The sequence below is a fragment of the Cyanistes caeruleus genome, chromosome 6 (genome assembly GCF_971803275.1).
Source record: "Cyanistes caeruleus chromosome 6, bCyaCae1.hap1.1, whole genome shotgun sequence".
Taxonomy (NCBI): Eukaryota; Metazoa; Chordata; class Aves; order Passeriformes; family Paridae; genus Cyanistes; species Cyanistes caeruleus.
Window position 1 is genome coordinate 10,971,036 of NC_141706.1, and position 18,055 is coordinate 10,989,090.

The 18,055-nt window shown below is 39.8% G+C and overlaps 1 protein-coding gene across 5 annotated transcripts in view; it reads left to right on the forward strand.

Moving 5' to 3' along the window:
* The window catches only part of NAV2 (neuron navigator 2), a 204,813-nt gene that overhangs the window by 56,593 nt on the left and 130,165 nt on the right, over window positions 1-18,055 (forward strand). For all 5 annotated transcript variants that reach the window (XM_086893008.1, XM_086893010.1, XM_086893011.1 and 2 more), the window contains exons 2-3: window positions 3,700-3,817; window positions 7,050-7,102. In XM_086893008.1, the coding sequence (XP_086749134.1) occupies window positions 3,700-3,817; window positions 7,050-7,102 (171 nt within the window). The remainder of the gene's footprint in view (window positions 1-3,699; window positions 3,818-7,049; window positions 7,103-18,055) is intronic.

Consider the following 18,055-nt stretch of genomic DNA (forward strand, 5'->3'; position numbering starts at 1 on the left):
GTTAAGTATATTGCAAAATAATGTTGTTGATAACATTTTTAAGAGAAGCACAGGTTTATTATATCTGTATTTTCCTGTTAAATTTTCTCCTAATCAATTAGTGGAATGAAATGATATTCCACACACTTAAATATCCCAGAAACAAATATTTCCTCCATACTGATGTGCATTTCATAATAAGCATAAAAGCTCTGCTTGTAGCAGGCTGACTTCAGCACCCGAAGTGTGGTTTACGAGAATAATTTGCTATCAGAGGGGATTTCTTTATGTGTTATCATAGGCAGTGAATCAGGCAGCTAGTATTTGGGGTTTTTCAAGTTGTATCCTTTTCCAGGAGGATTTAAGGGAGTTCAGGGATTTCTTTGATGCAGTCTGTTTATTTCCATGGTATGAATATAAGATCTGGTGTTCCTGGGTGCAGCAGGAATTAGGGCAGTAGGAAGCAGGTACAGGAGAGCAGTTTTGCAATACCAGCCATGCATTCTCACGCTGTTATTTGACTTAAAAATCAATCCTAACTAGCTCTCAAGGTCTTGCTGTTGCTGTGATTTCAGGCTCTGCCAGGAGGGGTCTGCTCTTGTTTTAAGTCTAGGGTTGATCCAAGGATTTGTCTGACTGCATGATGATCTGCGTCATGGAAATGATCCAGGATGGAACCGATGCATCAAACTATAATCTTAAATTTTCTGAAAGTCCTTCAGTGATAAACTGGGACATTCATTACAGCTCTCCCATTAAAGGAAACATGGTTAGTGTATTTGATAAGTTCCTTGTCATCTGAATTGCAGGGATGGCGTGGGGGGTGTGGACCCTTGCACTTGCAAGGTAAATGTTTTACTCATATGTCTTCACTCCTCGATAAGAAAGCTAAAACCACATGGCAGAAAAGTAGGTTAAGTCAATCCTAATTCCTTGAAGTCGTTGAATGCTTTGAAATATTTCCCTGTTATGGAAAATGTTTTCTTGTAAAAGGAGTGAAGGAACACAATGTCTGGTTTGTGCAGTGTGGGGTTTTTGTCCCTTTTCTTTTCTTGGTCATCTGGGGAAATCACTCATGTGTGCTTAGCCTTTATTTCATGGAGATGTTTTTCAGCTGTGGGGGTTGTATTTCCACAAAGGTGTTCCAGTGTGCTTTTCTGTTTAAGCCCATGACGCTGTTGGCATAGGAAGTGCACATCCTGCTGCTCTGAAGGGGAAAGTAAAGGATAAATGGTGGAAAATAGGGGCATATCTTTCAGATATTAAGTGATTTTTTTTCATGGCTGTGACCAGTTGTGTTTTACAGGTTTAAAAAAAAAACCAACACAAATGAAGTCTTTTATAACAAAAACTCTAGTCAAAACCTCTGTTCTTAATTTTATCATTTTAACATTGAATCAGCAAGTGCAAGAGGAGTGTGAAATTACAATCCTTGTGTCACACTATATTGGGAATGGCGAAAGTAACGACACAGACTCTCTTGTGGTTGTACAGGAGAGCAAGTTTTATTATTCCTGATCTCCATTTATAGACAGGTCTGAGAAGGTCCAAGAGGTAAAACTCTCATTGGTCATTAAACCAGCACATCACCATCATTGGTCAATTGGGAACTACACCCTTTGACTGTTTCTTCCAAGTAAACAACAGGGATCCAAACAACACCAGGAGATGTTGTTTTTCTTCTCCAAGGACTGTTTGGATTCCTCCTTATGATTTCTCAGGCCAGAATGAGAACCTTGTGTGACTTAGTTTCACACAGGCTCTGTGCTCCCTGACTGCTTTCTTGCATTCGGCATCCATAATCCTTGTATTGCATCCAGCTTCCTCTGTCTTGTGGCAAATGCTTGCCCCCTAGACTTGGCAGCTGGCTCTTGATTCCTGTGGAGGAGGACATCATCACGACACTGGAAATCCAAGGCTTGAGATGGTTCTGAAATGAGTATCTGTGGGTCAGTAATTTAGAGCATCTGCACTGCTCAGCGCTGGGGCCCGCAGGATAAGAAGGATGTGGAGCTACTGAAGTGCAAAGGAGGTTCATGAAGATGATCAAAGGGCTGCAGCATCTCTCCTAAAGCTGGAGTTGTTCAGCTTGGAGAGCCACCCCTCTCCTTGTGCTCTTTTCCTTCTATCTATCTGTGGCTGTGAGGGAAAACAGTATTTCCTGGGCAATGCACAGGGGGAGCTTTCCCTGTGTTTTTGGGGTCTGAATGCTGTTGTTCCCTCAGGGTCAGTAATTCACACACTGGTATTGAGGCATTTGTCATCCCCACAGGGTTTTGTAGGGTCTGTGAGGGTTGGCATGGCTCATGTTCCAGGAAGCACATTGAATCTACATCTGCTTACTGATAGACTGGATTGGGATGAATGTGTTTCCAATATTCTAGACATTCTTTGGAGTAGGAGTGAACATTAATATTTAGATATTTAAAAGGTAAAATCCTGATATTTAATTGTTTTTACCCTATTTCTTTGAAGCATAATAGGTAATTTAACAAAATCTTCATTTGGAATATTGTCCTATGTAAAGAATACTGTTATTTAATTCATAAGCAGAAATTCTTAATGAAGTAATTTAGCTTCTTTTGGATAATCTAGCATGAAAAGTTTTTATAAGTTTTCTGGCAATCTTGAATAAATTGTGCTGGCATATGATGAAGCAGACATTAATTGGCACAGTCAGCTCGCTGTGACTCTGAGTCTGGTCTGGCTGGGCAGGTGTGGCAAAATGGAGGGACAGGAGTGATGGAGTTACCCAAAATACTTTAATGATGGCAAAATACAAACCGTAGAAACCACACATTCTGGGGGCAAGCTCCAGAGACCAGGGGTGTGGCAAATTTAACAATATACAGGGATAATTGAGGGCAGGGGTCCAATTGTGAACATGGACCAGGGACATGACCTATTATGGAATGATCCCAGTAGCATCCTAATTTCCATCCTTTCAGTACCCCGCCTCCCAGGTTTCAGGTTTTTGCCTTCTGTACAAGTCACCTGAGCTAAGACACTATCCGTACCAGCCGGTTCAGTTCCTATACTTAGTGCAAATTAGGGAGACATTTTGACTGCTTTGTGTGCTTAGTTTTCAGGTAATACATTTCAAAATAAATTCCAACAGCTGGAAGTTTGCATAACAGATTAAAAATTATTTAATAGGCCTGTTTAACCTGTGAGATGGAATTTATTTATATTTATTTATATTTAGGACCTTTAAAGGTTACTCTGGTAATACAGTAAAGGAGTTTCCTCATGATTAAACTGTTGTATTGCTAATATCCACCAGAAGTGTTTTTGGGAAAAGAACCTTTAAAACTTTCTTGATAACAGCTATGAAGAAAAAACGTCAAAATGAAAATGCAAAAAAAAAATACTTGTGTGGAAATTGAAATCTCTTGTGCACATGCTGCTGCTGTAGAATATTCTGCTGACCTCCTGATGGTCCATTCAAGCTGTAACATGTTCAGGAGCTTGCTGTCATCTGCCCTGAGCTTTGATGTCAGGTTGCTGAATAGAAAAATCCATACTAGAGTAAGCTAAACACTTGATCTGCACAAGGCCTTGAATTTTAATGCTGTTGACTTGTTTCAAAGAGGGGAAAAAAAAAGCAGTGATCTGAAATTCTGAAATCAACCTTTTGGATACTGGGGGATACAAAGAATTCTCATTTTTCAGGTTGTGTTATGATTAACAGTTTGTTTTTGTTTGTCTGTCTCCTAACAGATTTATACAGATTGGGCTAATCACTATCTAGCAAAATCTGGTCACAAAAGGTTGATAAAGGATCTACAGCAAGATGTGACTGATGGAGTCCTGCTAGCTGAAATAATCCAAGTTGTAGGTGAGTGACTTTCTGTGTTTGGTGCCAAGTATCCACCAGCTCGCTCAGGCAATCCATTTTTTTATTTTCTACACTAACACAGAGTGCATAAGGGGAAATCCATCAAACTGCATAGAATTACATAGATCATTTTCCTTCAGAGGTTTTGCTAATTGATTTGAAAAAGCCTTGTCTTATAGTGGAAAAATATTGGACGTTGATGCAGTAATACATAGCAGTATTATTCCACATGGCTGAATGTTAAAAAACAGCTCATGAGGTACTTTTTTTCTGGTAGGATGCAGTTAGCCCTCACTATTTCTAATACCTCTTCAGTACTGGTCTAAATAAAATTCACAGTGATATTGCCTCCTGTGTTGAACCTCCCGCCTCCAGTTGGATTTGGGAGATCCATATATACAGCTGGGAAAGGAGAAGGGGTTTAATATTTGTGTGGCAGAAAAAGAAATCTTTCATAATGAGCTTTCAGATGAGGAAAATCACTTGTCATTAGAATAAATCTCAAGTGCAATTTTATCCAAAGCCTTTAGTTGTCTTAAATTAGTGCAATAATGCTCATAGATAATGAAAGTTCTGAACAATTTTCATGTAGTGCTGCATATTGTCCCTCTTCCCTTGGGCCTGGATCCTTCATTAGTTCCTTCAGAGGCTCATCCATCTAGTGCTGGGGATGCCACAAAACACATGTATGGGCCAATGGAGATGGATGGAATGGGAAAGCCTGCTAATGGGAATTAGGACAACCATTGTTAGGAGCAAACTGACAGATTTAAGATGCAAATTAAGAAGCCTGCAATGAAGGAACAGGACATCAGTGCAAGCATATTTATTATGTGTGTTTGAGATGCTGTAAGGGAACTAGTTCTGGGTTTAAGGTAGGGATCTACAAGCACTGGTCTGGAATGACACTGTGAAGCATCTTCCAGTGATTCTACTGGGATATGTTAAAATAAGATTTTGTGTCTCTGCTGTAGAGCAACATTATATCTCAGTAGCATTTTAGACCTGCCGTGCAGTTGCAGAGGTGTAAAAACAGGCCATGAATTAATTTATGATTATGACAGGTATTCACAATGAACAATGCTCCTTCCTATATCCATTTCCTTTAATAGGAAAGGTTTTTGGAAACTTGGGAGCAGTTACATGTTGATTCCTTTCATGCCTGTCTAGCTACCCTGCCTTAACACAGTTGTAGGAAACTTCTGCATGAGAGCATGTGTGCAAGAATACCACCATCAAAATGTGGACGTGGTTCTTTCTACCAAATATTTAAATGTATCTCTTTGAGTATTGACTTGTGAAAACTTATATGAAATTAAAATTATTCATTCTAAAATACATAACCAATTATTGCTTTGATCACCTTAGCAGGTTTGGGGTTTTTTGTCATTTTTATAACTGCCTTTTGGCTAATATTTAAGATAAGGTCTGCAAGGTTTCAAAAGTTGGGGTAGGAGGGGAAATATTTCTTTTTCAAATCACCTTTTTCATGTGAAAGAAAGGTCATATTTAAACATTCTAGTTTAATCCTCCACATTAATAGTGAAGAAAAGTAATTTGTATCTTCTGCGCATGGCTTTAGGCAGCTACATATCATTGTCACAAAGGTGAGGAGGGCTTTCACATCTAGAAGCAGCTTTATCTATAACCTGCAAAATACAACCTTTTTTTCCTAGCTACACAGGAAGAAAGCTTTGATAGGCAGTGCAGGAGAGGGTTTTTTATGTTATGGTGTGCTATGTGTAAAAGCAACTATTTGCAAGGCAGTTAAAATGTATTGATATCATTCTGGTTCATTTCAGTTCAAAATTTATGAGCCTGTAAAAGAATGTAAAAGAATGTCTTAGCAATGCCATATAAACATAGTAGCTGTGTTTAAATCCATGAATGCAGATACACTGGGTCTGACCTAGGTTCTTAAAGGTGTCTCTGTACACACGTCCCAAACAAAAGACAGCTTGTATACAAGTTCATTAGTCTCCTTTCAAGTAATTGTGAATGGTGCCAATTTATAGGAATACAACTATCAATTTTTAAAAGTGTTATAAATTTAGTTGATGGAGATATTGCATGGTACTTAAGTGAGAGATGGTAAATATTACAGGATGGGTGCACAGAACTTGGAAATTGGGATTTAATGAATGCAACTTTGTTTCTGTATGACCAAAGCTGAGATGGTGTTCCTGGAAGCAGTGTGTGCTCTTCATGTGTAGGGGCTGATGGACCACTCTGGGGAGCACACTGTAGATTTAGCTGCAGTCTTTTTCAGATTAGCATCAATTTTTCATTGCATTGCTGTGGGATAAAGGTGTGCTGTGACATGGATATGTAAAAGGGGTCCTATCAGGCAAGAGTGAAGTTGTGTCACTGCTTTGTTTCTCATGGCTATGACTGCTACTCAAATATTGTGCCAAATGTGATCCTCCTAACCGAGGGAATGAAGTGGGATGGAGTTCTGACTGGTGTCCTCAGAATACATGGGACTGCTAGAAAATACAGCTTTTAATGGATGAATCAAATGGGATGTGAGTGCTTGCCTTTATTACAGTGAAAAAACTGTGTGAAACTGAACTTTGGTTGCAACTGGTTCTTCAGACTCAAACACAAAGTCATTTCGGCATTCAAGGCTGCAAGGTGAAGCTGAGCAAACTCAGAGTGTAAGGCAAACACCTTGGCGATTTCACTGTTTCACCTCTAACCTTAAAGGTGGAAACTGTGTTCTTCTGCAGGTTGGAGTAGCATGTAAGCCATGGTCAAGAGTCTTGAAAAGTTATTTAATGATTCGTGCTTTAAAAAAGGAAAAAAAAAATATTATTCGTTTTCATAAATTTCCCATGTGGATTTAAAACCTGTATTCACTCTCCAAGCAAACCAACTGCCATGCTAACATCTCTACATGTGTAGTGCTCACTTTTCCACCCAGCAGTAACTCAGCTTCTAGAGCTCACATCTTTCTTGTAGTTTAAAGGAATTCCCTGTCACAGTACAAGAGGTTGTTAGAGCAGTTGGCTTCTGCCCCAGCTGTCTCTGGAGGCATGACCCAGTAGAGAACTCCAGCTGCTTTTTTTCTTTTTGTGGCTCTCAGTGTTTCACACATTCACTTGGCTTGGACAGCTACAATCCAAAACTCCTTTACTGAGCGGGTGAGCAGGTGCTCAGGAAATCGTTCTAAAAAATAGATGCCTTTGGTTTAGGTTTTCTGCTTTATCACATTTTTGTTTTTGCTTTTCAGCAAATGAAAAGATTGAAGACATCAATGGCTGCCCAAAAAATAGATCTCAAATGGTAAGTAGTAAAGTGGTCTGTTGTTTGTGTGCATGGCTGAGTGAAAGGCTGGGACTTCAATGTCTGAGACTTTTAATAACAATTTTAATTAATTTTTCAAAGTAGTGAACTAAAATTATAATCTTCATAATATTAATATTACAGTTCTTGCCCCATTGCACTCCACAGTAGTTGAATCAGGCCTTATAATTTATCACATTATATTTACAATTGAGATTATTTTTTACATTGCAATTGTAAATTTCTGAAATATCACATAATTGAATAGAAATTTATAGAAATAAAGAATTAGATATTTGAAAGTATGATTGAGTTCCTGTATCTTTTGAAATGAAACAAAGTAAATGAGCAATAGGAATGAAAAGAAAAAAATTCATAAAATTCAAGATGCAATTTGTTGACAAATAAGAAATTGGTGTATCTTGCTTGTGTTTAATATTCAAACCTGGAGAACCAAAAATCAGTCCAGGAAAATGAAAGGCATAAAACACCTCAAGAGTGTATTTGCTTTGAGTATTGCTAAAGGTATAGCAGAATTTTATTAAGAACACAAATAATAAAAAACCGGTTTTTAGAGTATTTAAAATTTATGATACTTCAAACAAGGTTACTTCCTTCTGTATCTTGATGAAAAGTCATTTTACAACATAAATTCTGTTATCTTCTTTTGGCATTGCAAATGCTTGCTTTGGGACACTTGGATGTCTGCTCTCTGTGTGAAGCTATTTTAATGTTTTTTTATTTTTATGAGTGTTCCTGACTGCCCCTACTTTCATGACTTCAACATGAGCACAGCCACTCATGTAGTAAAATAAAATAAAGATTTACAGAGAGCTTGACATCTTAAGTCAAAACCCACACTCTGCTCTGCTCTTCTCCTTTGGCTTTTTGTTATTTCTTGGAAGTTGCCAATCTTGTTGAAACCATGGAGCAAGCGCTCTGTAAAAAGCAAGCCATCAGAAAGATTTATCATTGCTCCTTTTTGCTGCTTTGAAGAAGGTGGTTGCTGTTCTTGCTGTAGCCACTCCAGCAGCTGTCTGGAGTGTAAATAATGAGAAAATTTTGACAATTACTATAATTTAATGTTGCACAAGTGTGTTGTAAGAAGTGATTTTCATTCAGGACTGGAGTCTGTAACCAGTTGCAGGACATTGCAGCTAAAAAAGTCACTTCAAGTCATTATTGTCAATGAAGAGAGTGTTGCTCTATTGGATAGTGGGATGCATGTAGTAGGTTGCTTTTGGAAGCCGGATCAGGTTATAACCAGAGGCATGCAGGGGGCATGTGCTGGGTCAGGAATGCTGGACAGGGCTGGAAGGACACATTTGGTCTGTGCTGCCTCTTCTGACATTACTCCACTGATATTACTCATTCAGGAGGTAGTGGTGAGTGGGACAGTCCCCCCCACTCATAAGACCTGCAGTCACAGCTGGGCATACCCAGCAGCTTTCCTCATGTGAGGAAAATGAGAATTATGCCTAGGGCTTCCTTTTATCAAGTGCACACATGCTTACAGAGCTCTTTGACATCTGACTATAAAAATACTGTGGTTGCCCAGAAAAGCTGTGGCTTCTCCATCCCTGGAAGTGTTCAAGGCCAGGTTGGATGGGGCTTAGAGCAGCCTGGTCTAGTGGAAGGTGAAACTAGATGATCTTTAATGATCCTTCCATCCTAAATCATTCCATGTTTCTTCTAAGGCAGAACATAGGAATCTTCATAGGGGTGGTGTTCATGCAGTTACTTGCAGCCCTTTGTCAGGTCCAGGACAAACGTGGTATAGTGCTTGTTTTAGGTACAGCAGTCTTCATCCTTTGCCTTTCAGAGCACTCTATTAATACAGTTTACAGGGTCCTGCAGAGTGTGGTAACTGGTGTTTGTGTCTGGTGACCCTGGCTCAGAGAGGTGGCAGAGGCAAGGCCACCTAGATACTTAGGTAATGTCCAGTCTTCTTTCAAATCCATCTTTCAGTTAGAAATGTCCATATCCATATTGAAAGGTGAGCAGCACAGATGAGGTGATCCGGGGGGATTAAAAAAAAAAACCAAAAAACAAGCACCAATAAATGGAGATTTAACTTTGCTCATTGCAAATCTCAGAGGGAAGAAAACCTTCTACTGTCCTCTTTTCCCTTTGTAGAGTCCCAATGCCTTGAGCAGGCACATGAACTGAGCTGTGAAGAATCAGCTCACTCCCAGCCAGGTGTATCAGCTTAGAAAGCTGGACCAAATCTGTGTAGTCCCAAATCCATTAAAGGACATGGGGAAAAGAAGTGTCTTCACTTCCATGTGGCTCAGTCCCAGGCTGGTGATGCCAAACCTGAGGGAGCTCTCTGCAGAGCCAGATCCAGCCTCTCTGCCTTGTTCACAGTGTTGATGAGACCAGTCAAATTGGCCCAAATGGAGCATTAGAGACAGCTTGGGTCTGTCAGGCTCCAAGCCAGTGCTAATAAGCCTTGTCAAGTGAAGTTTAGTACTGCAGAACGATGTGGGACCATCCATGCTTATCAATCTCATCCCAGTGCCAAAAATGACATGACAAGGTCCCCACTGGCTCCATGACAAATCACTTAGGTGAGAACCTTTCCTCCCATCATTATCCTGTCTGGGTTTTTCTGCTGAGGGGAGTTTTCCTGTCTTCCTTTGCTCCAGATATGAGTTGGCTGGCTTTTATATAATCTATTATAGACTATTCTATAGCTTGTCCTCTGCATAAAATCTGTTTCAGGGCTTTTTTCCCCTCAACCTCTATATTTTTGTACTGTAATTCTGATGATTAGTTCCAGCTGGATGCAGAAAATACTGTGGGTAAGAGAGGATGTACTTGTATGGAGCTCAGGCTCCGGGACCAAGAACATTTGGAGAGCATTGCAGTATTTGGGTTTTTCAAACCCCAGAAAATGTTGGCATAGTTCTTGATAACTGGGTGAAGGGCAATAAATCAAGGCCAGTTTCCTCTCCTACACAGTTCTGAAAAGAAGACCTAGGTGAATAAACCTGAGTAGGGCTATCTCTGTTAATATTGTTTGTTTATAGAAAAACAGATATTTTCCCTTTTTTTTTCTTAGTTGCTTCTTGCTTAGGGCATGATTTTAGAGTTCAACATATGGCACCTTGCAGATGGCAAGGGAGGTTGGTACCTGCCCTCCTAGGTACTATTGATTATTCTTACTGCTGTGGGTGCCTTTGTAAGTGCTGAATGTTACCTCTTGTAAAAAGGTTCATACTATTTGCAGTTGTAAAATGATAAAACCCAAAGTGCATAGTTGTCTATGCTACATTATATATGTATGAATATAGCAAAACTGAAAGGAAGACAATTGGAGAACCTGTGGGTGGATACACCAGACTTTCATCTTCCCCTGTCTGGGGAAGTTGTGGGACACCCAGGACAAGAATTTGGAGCAACAGAACGGCACTTAGGCTTAACTAACACCACAGCACCTCCTGTGAGTAAGTGAGGAAGTTACTGTGATTCGCCTGTGGGTTGGTGCTCGGGCTTTAATATTTTTCTGGATCACTTTGTGTCTGTATCTGTTCTCAAACAGAAAAAGGGAGGTATTTATTTTTTTCATATGTTGACAGGACGTTTTTAAGAATGGATTTTCTGATGCAGATATGAAGCTGTAGTGGTAAACTTGTATCACCCATTCTTCCTACTGCTGTTTGTCTTGGAAACAAAGGATCTTGTACGGACTCCAGTGTAGGTCAGAGCCAGCATTTCTTCCCAAGAACTGTGTGGAAGTTGGGATGAAGGCCGTGTTTTCATAAAATAATTTAATTTTCAAGGAAACCTTACTTCTAGTGATGGGAATTTGACTATTATTTTCATATTTGACTGACTTTTTGTGTTCTGATAATGAGCTATTTTGTAATGTGTGTAACTCCTAAGGGACAGTTTGTATAGAAATTTTCCACCATGGTGGGGACCTTGGTTTTGATTTGAACAGTACTGAGAATATTAATTCAGCTGTTGGGGAAAGGTAACCATTCCCCTCCTTAGTGTGATCCTTGCCAGCTCCATGAATTATTTTTTTTATTGTCAAAAGAGCATAGATGTTGAAATCTCCATTACTAATTTCTGAGTATGGCATGTGTTAGTCATATTTCTGAGTTCTTTTTCTCGAGAACTTTGGTGAATTGATGTAACAGATGTGAGTGCTGCCATGATGTGGTCCATACTCACAGGCTATAGGTGGGCTCACACATTCATGACTTGGTTGGAAGGAATAATATGAGCTGAAACCATGTGCATGCATCTGCATAACCCAAGCAGCTCTCTATGTGTGTGTAATACCTGCTAAGGGAGGGAGCTGCTGTGTTATGTATAAATAACTAAAAATAGCTGCCCTATTTATAAAAAAAACCCAACAATAATAATAATAATAATAACAATAAAAAAATCTTAGTTACCTGTTTTCTCACAGAAAATAATTCTGTCTCTGCTCTTTGAGAACAGGCGCCCACTTTAACCTGCTCCTCTAAACGTTTTGAATAGTTTTATACAGCCACTGTTGTCCAAACATTGCTGTAGGAAGGTGTAATAAATCTTCCAGGCTGTTGCTCCTATGAGTATATCCTCTGAGTCCCAAAGCCAAGGAGAGCTCTGCTGCTGGGGCATGTGCTGCTAATTCAGGGGAGCAGCCCTGCTGGAAGATCAAAAGCATCACAAGCACATTTCTTCTCCGTGGATTTCTAGCATAGGATTTTTGGAAATGTATCCCAGGGGTTAAATATAGCTGTGTATTTTCAAGTAATCCAACTCCAAGGCTGAGCAAATGTAGTAGAGGGAACTTTCCCATCATCTAAGCCTTCCCCCACTTTGCCGGGGGAGTTTGTAACCAGGAGCATATGTTTGGAAATTTAATCTGGTTTGATGTTACCATGGTAACAGATGGGTATCTTCTGGCCCTAACCTGTGGTGCAGTTCCCCACAGCTGAAGGTCAGCTAAGGGGGAAGACATCCCCCAGTGCCCTGGCCAGTGACAGACACCAGCTTAGATGCTGTGAGTGCCTGTGCAGGGACATGGCCAAATAGCAAGTTTTGGAATGTTGAAATAATTTTCTATATGCTCTCAGGGTTTCTGTTGGTCATGTATGAACCCATGCTGTGATGCAGACAAGAATGATTTACTACAGAGATGATCTGCCAGGTTGCTTATACTTACCTGTCCTTCAGCCTCAGTTTATATGACTCTTGCTCCAAATTTGTTTAATTTCTGGAGGGGATGGCTTCCAGAGCTCTTCTCTGCATGCAGGGATGGGTCATAAGGCAGTGTGTGCCTCCTGCATTGGATGGGTGTGTAGGGTGCCTTTGGAAACATTGCTGCTGGCACACTTATTTCAGTTCCATAATGGATCACCCTCGTGGTCCCCAGTGGGCTGCTGTCAATTCTTCACCCTTTAGAGTGATGCAAGAATTTGTACATCATTTGTCTCTGAAACAGTGTGAGCTTCAATAAAGACCCACAAAGTAATTTTTATGGACAAAATGAAATATATGAGCTTCACTATAAAGACAGAATTAGATTCTGTTTGATCATTTACATCACAGTTAAATGGAATTACTGCACTTTGAATACCTATGGTTCTGCTCACCCTGTATGGACTAAATACATGAAACCCCAAATGGATTGAGGGGCCAGTCATTCCACGTGTTTATATAGAGATGTCTGTAGCTTCCACTTATATATTTACACCTACACCAAAGTTTAGAAGCACCATTACCATAATTTTCTGCCATGACCATTACTGATGTAAAATTATTACATAGATATATACCTTTTATACAATATTTTGCAAACGCATAGCTTCTTGTTATGCTTGGCATAAGTGGGGAAAACTGTGAAATCATGGATGAAAACCTTTTCTAACTAAGAAGAAAAAGTTTGATTGATTTGAGGATAGGTGGAAGTAAAAATGCATTTGTTATTCTCCTTCATTTTGGTGCTATAAGAATTAAGGCTGTTTGTATGGAAATTACTTCTCATTACTTCTCATGCCTGGGTGTTTTTTTCCACAGGAGATGCAGTGATAAGCCCTTCACTGTGGAATATCTGTGTAAACAGATCATAACTATTACAAGGAATTAAATAGTCCAAAGAAATAAACTTCTTGTCTCTGTGTCTTTTCACAGATCTTTCATTTCCAGCCATTGCTTATACACTGTAACTGTGTGATAATGGTTATTTTAATTAGCTATTCCTTGAAGGTAGTGCATATCTAGAGCATTTTATTCTTCTGGATTTTGTGCAAAACTATTTTTACATATACAAGCAGTATTATTGCACTTGTTCTGAGCAGTTATGCAGAAGAATTTCAGTAGAAGATGTTATCCAGGATCCAGGTGCAAGGAATGAGGGGGCACATATGTGTTGGTGCCATGAACAAATCCCTTGGGAACAGGTGAAGCTGAGAGCCTCAGGCCTGCAGACACAAGAATGCCTGTGAGCCCAGCGGGGAGGGAGCACCATGCCTGGGAACGGGCTGTGCCCACAGCTCCCTTCCCAGGGACCTTCTTTAGAAATAAACAACTGTCAGCCTCTGCCTTGCAGGAGGTTCTTTCTGAACATGTTTCATTAAATTCTGGATTCCTGCTGAAAATTCAAGTTAATGATGCACAGAATCTTCAACGTCTGAGCTGGTGTAATGATACACAGGGATCTGCCAGCACTTGGTGCACTGAGTGGTGTTGGTGTCAGTCCTTCCTTTTAAGCATTTGTGCACTCTGAAAAATATTGGTTTATGTAAATTTCAAGGATGTTTTAGGAAGAAGTCCACCTTTGCTAGATATTTGTGTTATTTTAAATTGAATCATAGAATGATGAAATTATTTGGGTTGGAATGGATTGCAAAGACCATCTAGTTCCAAACCTGCCATGGGCAGGGACATCTTCCACTATCCCAGATTGCTCTAAGCCCCATCCAACCTGGCATTGGATATTTCCAGGGATCCAGGGGCAGCCACAGCTTCTCTGAGCAACCTGTGCCGGGGTCTCACCAACCTCATAGGGAAAAATTTCTTCCTAATGTCTAATCTAAACCTGCTTTCTCTTAGTTTAAAGCCATTCCCCCTTTTCCTAATTGCACAGCGCACAACTTTCAGCCTGGGAGCCTCAGATAGAAAAAGGCAGCCAGGGAAGGTAGAAATAATGTATCCATGAGAGACACCGCTGTCGTCATTATGGGTTTATTAAGCCCTGCCATGACTTCTCCCTACCTTCTCCTCTTTTCAGTAACACATGAGTAGAGATTCAGTGCCGAGAAATACAGTTACTGTGGTATGTGCTAAAATATTGTCTGGATAGTTTCATCTATATCCTAAATTAATGATTCTCCAGAGGCAGGATTCTTTGTTGATACTTGTTTTCCAAAGTTGAGCTTGTTGTTGCTTAATCATAATTTAGAACATCTCAAGATCTCAAATAATTCACAAATTATCCACTTTAACTTTTCAAAGGTCTGATTCTGAAGAGCTAATCCAAAAATATTTCCAGGGATATTTTTCAAAGAAATTGCTTTTCACTTTTGTTTTTCTCTATGGGAAACTTTCAGTTTTAAATAAATAAACCTGAAAAAACCCAACCTGAAAGAAACCTGAAAAGCTGAATAAAGCAGGAGCATTTCTACAACACTCCACGTGTCTTTCCCTGAGAAGATCAGCTTTGGCAAACCTTGTGATGTCCTGGATGGCCTGAACCCATTCACGATACAAGCGTGTCCCTTGCATGCTCTTTGTTGTCATTGAATTTTGGCCAGTGTGCTTTGAAGCACAGTTTTCTCTTGTGGGGTTTACTGCCCTCATTTCTATTCATACTGGGCATGTTGGGAGTGAATGTTGAATATTTGTCCCATTATTTGTGCAAGAAGAGCTGGAAACACAGGATAGCAAAGGTCTTACCAGGGTCAAAGAGGATGCACAAGATGAGGCTTAGACTGGTTCTCCAGCCTTAGACTAGTGCCCAAACTCTCCTTGTCTTTAAAAACACAAAGGCAATTTTAAGAGAAGAGTCAACTTTTCATGTATGTTTGAGCAGAATTTTGTTTCTGTGGTTATATCTGCCACAACCTGGCTTCAGAATATGGATTAGCTTCATTTGCCCTTCCGTTACATCTTTTATTTTATTTGAAACGTGCCCACCAAGTTCTGTCAAAATCCTGAAACTTAAGTTTGGGAGACTTTTTTATCCAAGTAGTCAGGAACAGCAGACGAACACAGGGAGCAATGTATTATTTTCTTTTTAAAAATATGCATTTTGAATGGGATAACTACCAATGAAGATTTATTTTAAACAGAGCAATAAGGGTTAGTATTTATGTCTTTCTGGGACAAATGGAATTTGCAGTTCCGCTTTGGTATTTTTTTATATATAATTATGTTTAGGAAATAGAGCAAATGAGATATTATTGGAATGGAGAGCCCTTCTTCCCCCAAAACTCCAGGGTTCTAATGATTGTCAATGTAATTACTTAAGATTTTAAGGCTCTTTCTAAACTTTAGGATATGAAAATATGAGGGTAAAAGCTTTATTCAAAATAACAGACAAGGGATAGATTTTGTCCTAAGAAATAGTTTGTGTTAGGCTATTTCCTTGTTTCTGCACTGTATGTGAAGTCCTCTGAAATACTGCATAAAAGTTTGTGAGGCCTTAAAAACTTCTATATAAATTCAATATTTTTTTCTTTTGAAAAGTAATATATTAAATCTATACAATTTAAATTTAAAAAAATAATATACTAAATTTAATCTACTACACATAACTGAGCCACTACACATGATTGAGCCACAAGTTACATGGAAAAACTGGTTTCAATATAAAAAGTGGCTTTTCTGGATAAGCTCATCAAAACTCCCCATTTATCACTATAAAAGTTGGGAGCAGAGGTCTTGCATCACAATGCGAGAAACTTTACCTGGTGTATAAGTGAAGGAACCTACAACAAGTTTAATTCTGGTTTTTGTTTGAGAAAAACTTCTGTGTCTGTGCCAAGGGCAGCACTGGTTATCCTTTACCTTGTGTATTTGACTTGGCAGAGTTAGAGAGACAGCTTTGGCTGGAGGCAGTGTCCATACTCAGGTTTTTGTTGGATATAGTCAATGTTCAACACGGCAGTGTCCACCTGTGGGTATCTATTTACAGGCTACAGGATGGGGATATTTGGGGGTCAGGGTTTTTTTTCCTGGCATATCCTGTTCTGCTTATACAGGCTAGGGCATGCTTTCTCTGTAGCACTGGCAAGAATAGAAATTGAAATTGCTGCTATATGACAAGCACAAAGACTTGTGTGATGATCTGGTCTTGGATAGTTCTCCATGTACAGCACTTAGTTGTGATGCCTTCTGTTCCCACCTTGTCAAGTTATTCATGTTAAGAGGAAGTTTTCCAGTAGCTTTCCCTTCTCTGAATATGAGAATGGGAGTGATATGTTATGTCTGAGCAGAAATTTAATTTTACAGGGTTGTTGGGGTTTTTTTTTTCTTATAATCTCCTAATTAAAAGAAAGGAGAAGGAGGAGCCCCAGAGGCTGGCAGTCCCTCTGGGCTCAGCAGTCCTTGGTTGGCATTCAGGGACATTTCAATATAAATACCCATCATAAAAAGATGTGGGACTGATAGCACACGTTGATGGTGATTACACCTGAAATAGTTCAAATATGGCCATCTAAAATTGCAAATTCATTTGGCTATTTTGGCTGGGAAGTTTAATAAGGCTCAGTTTTGGTTACCCCTGGTAATGTTTCTGAGTGAGATAATCACTGTGGGTGGCTGTGCTTGGTTTTCCTTCTTTTGCACAGCTTTCCCTGGTTCTGGGTAGGCAGGGAATCAGAGCATCCAGCTGCCATCTTTACTGCTTTGCTTCTGCTGTGTTAAACGTTGCTGACAAAGCAAATGAGAAATCAGAATTGTCAGCCAAAAACCAATTGTAGCTCACAGTGAAACAGAAGATATCCACTCCTTTTGGCATATCGAATCCTTTCACATCTGCTTAAAAGGTTTAAGTTTTTGGCAAAAAAAAAGGGCCCACAATGTCTGGGTGATGATTTTCTGCTGAATGCTGTAATTACAAGGAGGTGTCGCACTATATTAGGAACAATGAAGTACGACACAGACTCTCTGGCTAATAATAGTTTTATTATTCCTGATCTTCATTTATAGACAGGTCCGAGAGAGTCTGAGAGGTAAAACTCTCATTGGTCATTAAACCAACACATCACCATCATTGGACAATTGGGTACTGTTGACTGTTTCTTGCAAGTAAGCAAGGATCTAAACAACACCAGGAGATGTTGTTTTTCTTCTCCAAGGACTGTTTGGATTCCTGCTTATGCTTTCTCAGGCCGGAGTGAGAACTTTGTGTCACTTAGTTTCACACAGACACTGTGCTCCCTGCTTGCTTCTTGAATGTAGCATCCACAAGGAGGCAACTGTACTTGGTGTTGGAAGTCACCAGGATGCAGAGTCATTGGGGTTTTGCTTGGACTTATAGAATGGTTTGGGTTGGAAAGGACTTCAAAAACCATCTTGTTCTAATTCTCTGCCATGGGCAGGGACACCTCTCACTATCCCGGGTTGCTCCAAGTCCTGTCCAGCCTGGCCTTGAACAGTTCTGGAGATGGGGAAGCCACAGGTCTGTGCCAGGACCTCACAACCCTCACAGGGAAGAATTTTTTCCTACCATCTAGCTGAGATCTATCCAGAAACTTAACTTTTATCCTACATACATCCAAATGGTCTATCATAACTTGCTATCTCCAGCCCTGTCTGCACTGGGGTCATCTTCCTCCATAAAACAATATTTTCGTATTATTAGTAGTAAATACAGCAGAGACCAGGGACAGAATACTTCCTTGGAGCTTTTACGGGTGAAATTCGTGGCGTGTTGCTTTCTTGTGAAGTCCTCTCTCCAAAAAAGCAACATGGATTCTGATGCATTAGGCTGATTCAGCCAAGATCAGA